The sequence below is a fragment of the Notolabrus celidotus genome, chromosome 4, assembly GCF_009762535.1.
Source record: "Notolabrus celidotus isolate fNotCel1 chromosome 4, fNotCel1.pri, whole genome shotgun sequence".
Taxonomy (NCBI): domain Eukaryota; kingdom Metazoa; phylum Chordata; class Actinopteri; order Labriformes; family Labridae; genus Notolabrus; species Notolabrus celidotus.
Window position 1 is genome coordinate 16752290 of NC_048275.1, and position 13915 is coordinate 16766204.

The 13915-nt window shown below is 41.8% G+C and overlaps 2 protein-coding genes across 3 annotated transcripts in view; both read right to left on the reverse strand.

Annotated features, from left to right (window-relative positions):
* Nucleotides 1–6855, reverse strand: part of LOC117811426 (phytanoyl-CoA hydroxylase-interacting protein-like) — a 34311-nt gene extending 27456 nt beyond the window's left edge. For both annotated transcript variants that reach the window (XM_034681685.1, XM_034681687.1), the window contains exon 1: nucleotides 6642–6855. The gene's annotated coding sequence lies outside the window, so the exon portion shown is untranslated. The remainder of the gene's footprint in view (nucleotides 1–6641) is intronic.
* A 2780-nt stretch (nucleotides 6856–9635) lies between these two features.
* LOC117811765 (protein bicaudal C homolog 1-like) overlaps nucleotides 9636–13915 on the reverse strand; it is a 71480-nt gene continuing 67200 nt past the window's right edge. Inside the window, exons 21-22 of the mRNA XM_034682228.1 lie at nucleotides 12622–12745; nucleotides 9636–9878 (exon numbers count right to left, since the gene is read on the reverse strand). Of these exons, the coding sequence (XP_034538119.1) occupies nucleotides 9752–9878; nucleotides 12622–12745 (251 nt within the window). The 3' untranslated portion in view covers nucleotides 9636–9751. The remainder of the gene's footprint in view (nucleotides 9879–12621; nucleotides 12746–13915) is intronic.

Below are 13915 nucleotides of genomic sequence, written 5' to 3' on the forward strand. Positions count from 1 at the left end.
CCAAACCCTAACCCTAATCCAAACCCTATCCCTAAACCCTAACCATAACCCAAGTCCAAACTCTAACCCTAAACCCTAACCCAAACCCTAATCCAAAACCTAAACCTAACCCCAAACCCTAACCCTAGTCCAAACCCTAACCCTAACCCTAAACCCTAACCCTAACCCTAACACTTAACTCTAACCCTAACTCTTAACCTAAACACTAAACCTAAACCCTAACCCTAAACCAAAACCCTAACCCTAATACAAACCCTAACCCTAGTCCAAACCCTAACCCTTACCCAAACCTAAACCCTAATTTTAGCTCTAGCCCTGGTCAAAACCCTAACCCTAATCCTTAACACTATCCCCAATCCTAAACCCTAACCCAATTGAAAACCCAAACCCTAACCCTAACCCTAATCCAAATCCTAACCCTAACCTTAAACCCTAACCCTAACCCTAATCCAAACCCTAACCCCAAACCATAACCCTAACACTTAACTCTAACCCTAACTCTTAACCTAAACCCTAACCCTAAACCCTAACCCAAATCCAAATCCTACCCCTTTACCCTAAACCCTAACCCTACCCCTAATCCTTAACCCTAACACTAGACCCTAACCCTAACCTTAACCCTAGTCCAAACCCTAACCCTAACCCTGAACCTAAACCCTAACCCTAGCCCTAACCCTAGTCCAAACCCTAACCCTAACCCTAAACCTAAACCCTAACCCTGAACCAAAACCCTAAACCTAGTCCAAACTCTAACCCTAAACCCTAACCATAGTCCAAACCCTAACCCTAACCCCAACCCTAATCCAAACCCTAACCCTAACCCCAAACCCTAACTCTTAACCCTAACCCTAACTCTTAACCCGAACCCTAACCCTAAACCTCTTCCAAACCCAAACTCCTAACCCTAATCCAAACCCTACCCCTAACCCTGAACCTAAACCCTAACCCTAGCCCTAACCCTAGTCCAAACCCTAACCCTAACCCTAAACCTAAACCCTAACCCTGAACCAAAACCCTAAACCTAGTCCAAACTCTAACCCTAAACCCTAACCATAGTCCAAACCCTAACCCTAACCCCAACCCCAACCCTAATCCAAACCCTAACCCTAACCCCAAACCCTAACTCTTAACCCTAACCCTAACTCTTAACCCGAACCCTAACCCTAAACCTCTTCCAAACCCAAACTCCTAACCCTAATCCAAACCCTACCCCTAACCCCTAACCGTAACCCCAAACCCTAACCCTAACTCTTAACTCCAACCCTAACCCAAACCCTAACCCTAACCCTAACCGCTAACCCTAATCCAAACTCTAACCCTGACCCTAAACCCTAACCCTTAACCCTGACCCTAATCCAAACCCTAACCCTAACCCTAACTTTAAACCCTAACACTAAAACCTAACCCTAACTCTTAACCCTAACCCTAAACTATAACCCTAACCCTAAACCCAACCGTAACCCTAGTCCAAACCCCAAACCCTAACCATAACCCTAATCCTAAACCCTAACACTTAACCCTAACCCTAACCCTAACCCTAGTCCAAACCCTAACTCTTACCCCAACCTAAACCCTAATTCTAGCCCTAACCCTAGTCCAAACCCTAACCCTAATCCTAAACCCAATTTAAAACCCAAACCCTAACCGCTAATCCAAATCCTAACCCTTTATCCTAAAACCCAACCCTACCCTAATTCAAAACCCAAACCCTAATCCTAAACCCTAACCCCTAATCCTAAACCCTAACCCCTAACCCTAAACCCTAACCTTAACCCTAACACTAACCCTAATCCAACCCCTAACCCTAATCAAAACCCTAACCGTAACCCAAAACCCTAACCCTAGTCGTTATCCTAAACCTAAACCCTAACCCTAAACCAAAACCCTAAACCTAGTCCAAACCCTAACCCTAATCTGAACCCTAGTCCAAACCCTTACCCTAACCCTGAACCTAAACCATAACCCTAGCCCTAACCCTAGTCCTAAACCCTAACCCTAATCCTAAACCCTAACCCCTAACCCTATCCTTAACCCTAACACTAACCCTTATCCAACCCCTAACCCTAATCAAAACCCTAACCCTAACCCAAAACCCTAACCCTAGCCCTTATCCTAAACCTAAACACTAACCCTAAACCAAAACCCTAAACCTAGTCCAAACTCTAACCCTAAACCCTAACCATAGTCCAAACCCTAACCCTAACATCCAACCCCAACCCTAATCCAAACCCTAACCCTAACCCTAAACCCTAACTTTAACCCTAACACTAACCCTTATCCAACCCCTAACCCTAATCAAAACCCTAACCCTAACCCAAAACCCTAACCCTAGCCCTTATCCTAAACCTAAACACTAACCCTAAACCAAAACCCTAAACCTAGTCCAAACTCTAACCCTAAACCCTAACCATAGTCCAAACCCTAACCCTAACATCCAACCCCAACCCTAATCCAAACCCAAACCCTAACCCTAAACCTCTTCAAAACCCAAACCCGAACCCTAATCCAAACCCTAACCCTAAACCCTAACCGTAACCGAAGTCCAAACCTTAACCCTAAACCCTAACCCTAACCCTAAACCCTAACTCTTAACCCAAACCCTAACCCTAAACCTCTTCAAAACCCAAACCCTAACCCTAATCCAAACCCTAATCCAAACCCTAACCCTAAACCCTAACCGTAACCGAAGTCCAAACCTTACCCCTAAACCCTAACCCTAACCTTAATCCAAACCCTAACCCTAACCCCAAACCCTAACCCTAACTCTTAACTCTAACCCTAACTCTTAACCTAAACCCTAACCCCTAACCCTAGTCCAAACCCTAACCCTAACCGCAAACCCTAATCCAAACTCTAACCCTAACCCTGAACCCTAACCCTTAACCCTGACCCTAATTCAAACCCTAACCCGAACCCTAACTCTAACCTTAGTCCAAACCCTAACCCTAACTTTAAACCCTAACCCGAAACATAACCCTAACCCTAATCCTAAACCCAACCCTAACCCTAACCCTAGTCCAAACCCCAAACCCTATACATTAACCCTAAACCCTAACCCTAATCCTAAACCCTAACCCTAAACCAAAACCCTAACCCTAATACAAACCCTAACCCTAGTCCAAACCCTAACCCTTACCCAAACCTAAACCCTAATTCTAGCCCTAACCCTAGTCCAAACCCTAACCCTAATCCTTAACACTATCCCTAATCCTAAACCCTAACCCAATTGAAAACTCAAACCCTAACCCTAATCCAAATCCTAACCCTTTACCCTAAAACCTAACCCTACCCCTAATTCTAAACCCTAACACTAAACCCTAACCCCTAACCATAATACAAACCCTAACCCTAACCTCAACCCTAGTCCAAACCCTTACCCTAACCCTGAACCTAAACCCTATCCCTAGCCCTAACCCTAGTCCTAAACCCTAACCCTAATCCTGACCCCTAACCCTTAACCCTAAACCCTAACCTTAACCCTAACACTAACCCTAATCCAACCCCTAACCCTAATCAAAACCCTAACCCTAACCCAAAACCCTAACCCTAGACCTTATCCTAAACCTAAACCCTAACCCTAAACCAAAACCCTAAACCTAGTCCAAACTCTAACCCTAAACCCTAACCATAGTCGAAACCCTAACCCTAACCCCAACCCCAACCCTAATCCAAACCCTAACCCTAACGCTAAACACTAACTCCTAACCCAAACCCTAAACCTCTTCAAAACCCAAACCCTAACCCTAACCCTAATCCAAACCCTAACCCTATCTTTAAACCCTAACCCGAAACCATAACCCTAACCCTAATCCTAAACCCAACCCTAACCCTAGTCCAAACCCCAAACCCTAACCATAACCCTAAACCCTAACCCTAATCCTAAACCCTAACACTAAACCCTAACCCTAAACCAAACCTAAACCCTAATTCTAGCCCTGACCCTAGTCCAAACCCTAACCCTAATCCTTAACACTATCCCTAATCCTAAACCCTAACCCAATTTAAAACCCAAACCCTAACCCTAATCCAAATCCTAACCCTTTACCCTAAACCCTAACCCTACCGGTAATCCTAAACCCTAACACTAGACCCTAACCCATAACCATAATACAAACCCTAACCCTAACCTTAACCCTAGTCCAAACCCTAACCCTGAACCTAAACCCTAACCCTAGCCCTAACCCTAGTCCTAAACCCTAACCCTAATCCTAAACCCAACCCCTAACCCCAAACCCTAACCTTAACCCTAACACTAACCCTAATCCAACCCCTAACCCTAATCAAACCCTAACCCAAAACCCTAGCCCTTATCCTAAACCTAAACCCTAACCCTAAACCCTAACCCTAAACCAAAACCCTAACCCTAATACAAACCCTAACCCTAACCCTAGTCCAAACCCTAACCCTTACCCAAACCTAAACCCTAATTCTAGCCCTAACCCTAGTCCAAACCCTAACCCTAATCCTTAACACTATCCCTAATCCTAAACCCTAACCCAATTTAAAACCCAAACCCTAACCCTAATCCAAATCCGAACCCTTTACCCTAAACCCTAACCCTACCCGTAATCCTAAACCCTAACACTAGACCCTAACCCATAACCATAATACAAACCCTAACCCTAACCTTAACCCTAGTCCAAACCCTAACCCTGAACCTAAACCCTAACCCTAGCCCTAACCCTAGTCCTAAACCCTAACCCTAATCCTAAACCCAACCCCTAACCCCAAACCCTAACCTTAACCCTAACACTAACCGTAATCCAACCCCTAACCCTAATCAAACCCAAAACCCTAACCCTAGCCCTTATCCTAAACCTAAACCCTAACCCCTAAACCAAAACCCTAAACCTAGTCCAAACTCTAACCCTAAACCCTAACCATAGTCCAAACCCTAACCCTAACCCTAATCCAAACCCTAACCCTAACCCCAAACCCTAACTCTTAACCCTAACCCTAACTCTTAACCCAAACCCTAACCCTAAACCTCTTCCAAATCCAAACCCTAATCCAAACCCTAACCTCTTACCATAACCCAAGTCCAAACCCTAACCCTAAACCCTAACCCTAACCCTAATCCAAACCCTAACCCCAAACCCTAACCCTAACTCTTAACTCTAACCCTAACTCTTAACCTAAACCCTAACCCTAGTCCAAACCCTAAACCTAACCCTAACCGCTAACCCTAATCCAAACTCTAACCCTAACACTGAACCCTAACCCTTAACCCTGACCCTAATCCAAACCCTAACCCGAACCCTAACTCTAACCTTAGTCCAAACCCTAACCCTAACTTTAAACCCTAACACTAAAACCTAACCCTAACTCTTAACCCTAACCCTAATCCAAACCCCAACCCAAATGTAACCCTAACCCTTATCCGAACCCTAACCCTAATCCAAACCCTAAACCTAATCCAAACCCTAAACCCAACCCTAGTCATAATTCTAACCATAATCCAAACCCTAACCCTAACCCTAATCCAAACCCTAAACCATAACCCTAAACCCTAACACTAATCCTAAACCCTAAGACTAAACCCTAACCCTAGTCCAAACCCTAACCCTAATCCAAACCCTAACCATAACCCTAGTCCAAACTCTAACCCTAACCCAAAACCCTTACCCTAACCCTAACCCTAATCCAAACCCTAACCCTAACCCTTAACGCGTAACCCTAGCCCTTATCCTAAACCCTTACCCTAAACCTAACCCTAATCCAAACCCTAACCCTAATCCTTAACCCTAACCCTAATCCCTATACCTTAACCCTAACCCTAATCCAAACCCTAACCCTCATCATAACCCTAACCAATGGATACTCGATTAATTGTTATCATCCCTTATTTGGCACCTGAAAACACATTACAACCACAGTGGTAACATAGGATTCAATAATAATCATGGCCGAATGATATAGCTAATGGAACTTGGGCTACCTACAGTGGTAAGATGTAACTGAACGACAACGGGAGGTTGCTTTAAATTGAAAATAGATGCGTGTGTGTGTTTAATTACAAACCCAGACTTAATTACAGTAAGAAGTAGCTCAGTAGGGGGCCCCTGCTGAACGTGGGCCCTGGGCATGCCTGCCCCTGTGGTTGCTCCGCTTATGCCCTTTTCATTTGCAGCTTTTCAACAATCAAACCTCTTCACCTTTCCTTGTATTTTTAAAATGAACTGAATTGATAATGAACTTCAGAGTTACACAAAGTTCAACAACAAGCTTACATGCTTTAATCATCAGAGACTAATTAAAAGCAGGCCTGAATGATTTTTCAATAAACTACTTTTAATCAATGTAGGGAGTGTCCTAGAAAGATATATGGTGGGCATAATAGCCTGCAAAACTACAACTTGTACGGGTTAAATGAGCATGACATGTTGTTAGGTGAGCTTTAAAAAGTATTTAAAAAACCTGGGTTTTACCTTCAGACTAAGCTAACTAGTACCTGGCCCTTGCTTCATATTTAGGGTCAATGAAAGAGTGGTTATAATCTTCTCATCCACCATTTTACAAACTGAACAGACATATTTCCTTTTTTTTTATCAAACAATGCCTTTAAGAAGTTACATTATTTGTTTGTTATCAGCTAACACTGAAAAATAAAGCAGATGCAGGAGTGCAAAAAACTGCATTACCTCAAGTGTCAGGCTTTCTCCAAAAGCCAAGGAATCCTGATGGGGTCCTGTACTAAAAATATTTTTTTTTTGCAGCAGAATTGAACATGTTAGTTGTCTATTGAAATGAAAAAAACAAAACATCTGGTTAGATGTTAACATTTGTTCAAAAGTTAAAATGTGGTTGTGAGGCTTGATGCGAGCTCAGCTGCAGGGGAGAGAGGTGTGGGAGGGGTTTGTGGGAGGAGTGCAAGAGTTGATTAGCACAGGTGTAAACTGTTCACTGATTGCTCTCTTCTCCCCTGCAGCCGCATGCTAGACCTGGCACAAAGACAGACAGAGACAGCTAGAGGAGCAAGGCTGAGCTCCTGCCCGAAGATCAGTTGTATGATTGTGAATTCACCTGGCAAACTTGGAGGTTCATTATGTCAGTCAGATCCTGAAACCAAAAGCTGACAGCAGCCCATACAGGTTACATTTTGTCAGCCAGCAAGATGCTGATTGGATAATAAAGGTTAAGAGCCAGGGTGGGATTGGTTAAGGTGAAAAGGTGAAAAGGTTAAGAGCCTTGAGCCGGATGATTGTGTTTGAAGTGTGAAAGAAAAATGCATTAAGAAAGGGCAAGCTCATGAAAACAGTAATTCCCTATTGCAAAGGAAAACCGGTATAACATCTATTTTTAATGACTTTGAGAGCTAAATTAATGAAAGTAATTTTAAAAAGCAGCTTTGTGTTTTTCTTCTGACAAGCCAAACTTGAGAAAGAAAGCCTCTTTGTGAGTATTGTGTTAATATGTTCAGAGGGTTGTAATAAATCAGTGACTGTCATTTTGCATTGTAACTGCACAATAATCCTCTGAAATGATGTTACCAAATGCACTTACAGCTGCAGATCTCAAACAATAAGGACATTTGCTGTCTTGGTGAGATTTTTGCATAAGAAAAGACAAACACGGAGGATGAAACAGATTGACAGACACAATGAGCCAGACTCATCAGACACTGTGAGCATATGTTCAACTGGAGGAGAGCCAGGTGTGCTGGGGAGGAAACCGACTCTCAGCTCCTCTCATTTACACCTTTCCTGCAGAGGCAAGCTGCCCATGACAACAGTATGTGAAGCTGTGGTCTACGAGTGAGGAGGCCGCCATGATTCAGAATAAATGCATGGTCGGTTAGTGATATAAAAAGAGCCAATCACTTCTTGTCTCTGCAATTTAGTCGTCTTTCACTCTCGTTTCTCACAAAAGAACATGAAATTGAAATTAGTCACGCTGGGCACTGAGAATGATTGCCAGCTGTGTGGAACATATAATAGCCTCAAGTGAGACGAAGAGGGACTGTGATGTTTTTTGCTTTAAAAGCTTTTCTAAAAATATAATGCTTGAGATTTGTTTGCAGTAAAAGATTATTATTTGTTCTTAGTGAAGCTTGATTTACATGAATGTAAAATTTACTACATAAGAAAAAGCTTATACTCCATCCCAGCTCTGTTTGTTTTTTCCTAAAAACATTCCTGTTACACATGATTTCATACCAGTATTTACATCCCCTCTAGTGTTATGGTGTTAACATGAAGGCGTTCAGTTGTGTTTACCTCTTAACCTTGCTCCTGTGGAAAATAATAACAGAGGAAAAGAAAGTGAGTGAGTCACACAACATGGTCCAGTGGCACCACCTGCTTATTCAAAGGCTGTCTCTTTCTCTCTGCTGGCCACCTGAACATTCATTTACTGCCATAAACAAAGAGGCGCATGGAAGAGGCTCAGAGCGGATAATGTAGTCATTAATTACACTGAAAATTAAATCAGCCTCCTAACTTTAGGCAAAATACAGGCTGAGTAAGAGTTTGTTTTCTATGTGCAGCCAGACACACACTAACACACACACACACACACACACACACACACACACACACACACACACACACACACACACACACAAATATATAAATACCTCTTAGATATCCACATTTCAAACCATGCAATCTGATGTTCTAAACTATGAGGTTGACTGTATTTAGAGATGAAACACACCTGTGGTTTGCCTCATGAGTGCATGTCTTCCCACATGTATATGAAATACCACAAATAAATCAATTTCATAAGGTTGCATGATTGTGCTTGTGATAATCAGTTGCTGAGTAACCAGTCTATTGTCCATGGTGCACTGAAGGGAGTCATTTAAAGTGGTGACACTGCCCCCTTGAGGTTTTCAACTACAATGTTTTTGCAACACAACAAATGAGCAGGACGATGAAATGATGCATAAACCAAGCTGTTGTTTGTTTTTCACTGTAGGCTGTGTTGGTGTCTAATATTGCTGAGCTGCTCAAACTAAATGAGAGTCACTTTAATGGCTTTATTTGAATAATTGTGCCACAGCCAGGCAACAGTGACCTCAATTAAACCGATGATTTTAACATTTGAACTCTTCACCTGACAAGTGATAGATTGTATGACCTTCATTATGCGTGAAAAAAAGAAGAAAACAAAGAAAAAAGAGGTGCAAAAATGTATTTCTTTGTCTGTCCTGGTGCAGCAGCTGTAAGGAAGAGACAGATGGGCAGAAACTTACGAGCTCTGGACTTAAGACCAAGCTTAAAATGAATTAGTTTCTCATGCAGTACAGTGTATTGTCTGTGCTTCAGTAACAGATTTATCCAGCTGGATTAAGCAGATCCCAGCTATGCAGATTAGGCTTCATGTAGGCATGCATGGTGCCATAAACACATGGATGTTTCTCAGCGTGCAGAGGTTAGTTTGCTCGTGGCTCTTAGAGGAGTCAAGACAAGTGTTTGCAGTTTAGTTTCTGAGCTTCATTGTTCATTAATCCTAACTTTTTCAGTGACCTTCTGTGAATATATCTGTAATACCCCATCAAAGGCAGGGGCCATATTATAGTGTGTTTAGCTGCTGTATGTGAAAAATGCTCACTGAGTGACAATAAAGAAGCCATGAAGAAGAGGCTGAAGAAAACTGACGTTGAAGCTGAACACAGCACATTAACAAAGAACTTTGTTTGCATACATTTATTACCATCATAATATCATTTGAATGTTTGAACAAACATTTTTTTGCCTGCTTGACAGTTTCTCCAAAATGTCCTGTTTACATCTGTACTACAATACAGTCAGAATAACAAAAGCATCAACTGATGCCACAATGAACAGAGCTTTGGCCTCATGGCGATGTTTATACACAAATCCTTCTCTGGATTCTTTGTGCAGAACTGTACCTCTCCCACACTGGAACAATGGCTGAAGAAGATGAAAAAGTTGTACAAATGTCATGAATTACATCACTTCCTTAGTGGTTTACATTTATTGTAAATGTACCATTTGATTGCAGTACAAAGACTCCTTCAAAATAATCCCTTTGGGAACACAAACATGACGAATACAACAAATCAGAGACAGTTGTGAAACTATTTTATCACGGGCAAAGACTAGACAAGCTGGTAGTAAACCTTTTGACTTTATGAGTCCCTTCAATGATCCATAATAAATCTGCAAAAAACTGCATCAATAATTTTCTTTGAACAACATTCACTTGATAAGACAAGAACCTCTTTTGTCCTCCGACATCTGAAACAAGGCGCAGGTTCAAAACAAATGTCTGCTAGGCAGGAACACGAGTCACAGCACTGCCAGAATCAGTGCTCAACAGTTTTAATGTAGTACCATGATGAGCGAGGGCCAACCAGCCCCAGGTTTTTCTTCCCTTTTTAGAAAAATTTCTATTTTTATTTCTCTTTTTAAGAGAAAGGAGAAAAAAAGGCAATTAGCTGGTTGGTATCAGCAACAGTGTCAGAAAATTATTATTTAGTCTAGTGTTACAAACTTGACAACCACATTGGCGATGGCTCAAATCAGAAGTGAGGGAAGGTTGTAAAGTGGTATGAAGTGAACATGATCAACAATAAGGCAGCTTATAGGGGATCCTTGTGAATCAAGATGAGTTGATATATGGTTTGTAGATTGTATGAGGATTGTTGTTACTTTCTGTTAACATGATAATGTGCTGGACTTTAATGGTTCCCTCGACACGCCTCAGAGTTTTGAAACCCTGTATTGGTTGGTTGGTTTATACCAAGAAAAGAAATTCTCAGCTGTTCTCATTTTAGAACTGCAAACACAAATCCCTTTTTTTCTGGAATAGTAAGCAAAGTAGAGACATTTAATTCCACTTGATACAGAATGCTCAGCACCTTGGACAATGGCCTGGCTTGTGGACTAAATCCTCAGATGAATCTAAAGACATTCTAACAAAATAACACTTGAGTTATCCAAAGTTAATGAACCACAGGAAAAGGATGTTTTCCTTTTAAAACACATGACCAAACATAATACAGGAGCTCAGAACAATAAACACTGCTCCTGCATACACAATCCTACTTCATTAAACACTGGTTAACCAGTTTTCTGGATATTTGATTGCACGACTGATATCAGAAAATTCCAGATTTCTTCTTGTTTTCATCTTTAATCTCACAATCCTTCAGAAGATTTGATTCCCCTTTTTTGTCTCTTTCAGAAATGCTCATATAATACCGCACTGGCCGTGAATAAACCGGTTCTTTGTTTGATGCACCTCCTATCATGAGAGTAAGGTCAGATAATATTAGTGTTCTCAATGAAAAATCTCCCTGCTGAAAAACTACTTATGTACATTGGCACGTTTCGCAACAAAGGCATGGCCCTGCTCTGTTGCGAGGTCTTAATTTTTGCTTGAAGTGTTAGACCCAGTGAATGGGCAGACAAAAAAAAAGGCACACGGCTCTAGCATAGCAAATCCTGAAGACACGGAGGAGTGCTTTGTGAGATTTTTGGGCACACAGAAGGGGGCCACAGGGAGGCCAACCATGACAAATAACAGATGAGACAAAAGAGCATGTACTAAAAACAAACAGAGAAGGAAAACCACAGAAAGATGCCTGTTGACACAATCAGAGAGAGGCCTTTAAAGCTCAGCCTAACTGCCTCATGTCTCTGCTGCTGTCTGATGGCACAGCCACATAACCGCTCCACAGATTAAAGGGCAGCGGGGAAAGAAAGGAAAAGATACAAATAATCTAATTACAAAATCATAGAAACTCATTCATGAATGTATAAAAATACATATGTAAACTGATTACCGTTAAACATCCCACCCATTCCCCTAAAATGGTAATAAAAACAAAACAAAATAAAATAAAACCATAATGCATAAAGAGTACAAAATATTTGATTTTTTTTTGTCTAGAAATACATGGACACACAAACAGACTGTGGATGGACACAAACACTGACCTCAAAGGAATGTCCACCAATCACAACACTGTAAGGCAGCCAAAGGTTAAAGGCCACAATGATACTTCCCTTTGGTATACATGTCAAAGTCAATGACCTGGTTCTGCTCTTCATTTGGTGGCGCCCTAATCCCACTGGTTAAGTGCTTCCATTTGGTTTGGTACAAAATGCATATGTGCTTTTAGTCAATAAAACAATGCATAGTTATTATTATTAATTCAATCTAAGGAATTCCGCGTTCACAGGCAAAAAGTCTAGTATTATTAAAGTGCATGTCACTGATACAACAGCATAATACAAATGCAGGTAGCATCAATGTGTAAAATGATTGTACTAATCATTCTGCCTGTTCCCTTGAACTAAACATGGACAGAAACACTGGACAGTACCTTTCTTCAGAAGCAGAACAACAACCTTCATATAGAAATGCTCCACACAGACTCAACAGCTGCATATGGAGTGAACACTGAACCTCATGTATCTGAGAAATCCTTTTTTTCCTGTTGGCACTTTAGGTAAAACTATGGCTTTTTGTTTTTTTATATACACTTATATTTATATGGCAACAAAAACATTCTTGACAGTCTTTTCAGCTGACGCTGAAAGAGAGTAAACATCCACTGAATCCTGGGCGTCTGAGGCACAGAGAGAAACAGGAGTTTGGTGTCCATCATGGACGGATCTAGGTTGCTAAAGGTCCAGAGGCGCCTACCATCTCCCGCTGATGCTCGCCATGTCTGCGTGAAACTGACGGGAGAGGCGTCCACTTGCTCCACCTTCCAGAAAAGAGGACCTGATGGGTGGCTCAAATAGCTTCCTCCGGTTCTTGTTTAGTTCTGTAAAAAATAATACGACCAAAAACATCAGTGGCAGCAAAGGTGAAACAAAAATAGTTTTCAATGTGGAAAATGTCTCTGAGAGCCCTGAAAGTAAGAGAATAAACACAACCACAGGGTCTGTTAACATTTCCTTTTAGCCCCCATTGATCAACCATGACAAGAAAATTGGATTCAAATCACTACATGATTTCACAAATCAACAAAAGTCCTCTTTGTGTCCATCTGGTTTCACACAGCAGTTTGAACAAAATGCTTTCATAAAGATGTCAGAAGTGCACTCTGGCATCTCGGAGTTACTCATATGATAGCCACAGTTTGATACTGCCAGCATAAACCTTCAGGTTAATTACTGGAGACAGGCAGCCACTCTAGTAGCTCTTTTTACTGGAAGACTGGCAGGAAGTTAAAATCAGGATGCCTTAACTGGCTTTGTATCTCTTCATATTGAGAGGCAAAAAAACCAAACGTGCAGACAAATGGACAGAAACATGCATATTCTTGTTTAGGAGCCCTTGAGTCCATCAACAGAGATGAAAGTTGACCAGAACTTGGCTGCAGCGTCAGGCAGAAAAACCCACTCTGGCCTTGGATCCCTCTGCTTCCTTAATAATCAGAGCCCTGGCCTGGACGTTTCCCTTCACTGCCTTCTCTGCCAATGCTGACTCTGGTCTGAGGTTTCTGAACTTTGACAGAATCCCCATGGCAGGAAGCTCAGGATCCCAACACTAGCATGAATAACTTACAGCAGCCGGACAACTCCAGCAATTACAACGCCCAAAAAATGACACCAGTAATGAGATGTGACATCCAAAACATTCACATTTGATGTGCAACAACAGGAAAGACTGTATCAGCATCAGGGAGGCAGCTGGAGCAAATGGAGAAACACCAACACTCTCATCTGAAAAGAATTTGTCTTAATCCCGTTCACTTCTGCTGGTACAAGTCATTCTTTTTGGGTTTTTACGAGATACATTAGTTACATAGAACTGCCTTCTAATTTTCTGCAAGTCTGCCAATAAAAGCACCATCTTTCACATCCAGTGGTTGGCACCAGTTATGACCTCTGTCAGTTGGAACACATTTTTTCCTTGAGCACAGCTGGGCTCTACTCAGGCTTGTTTGTCAGCGGCAGACGAAATAGGAAACATTAATGGATCACAAGAG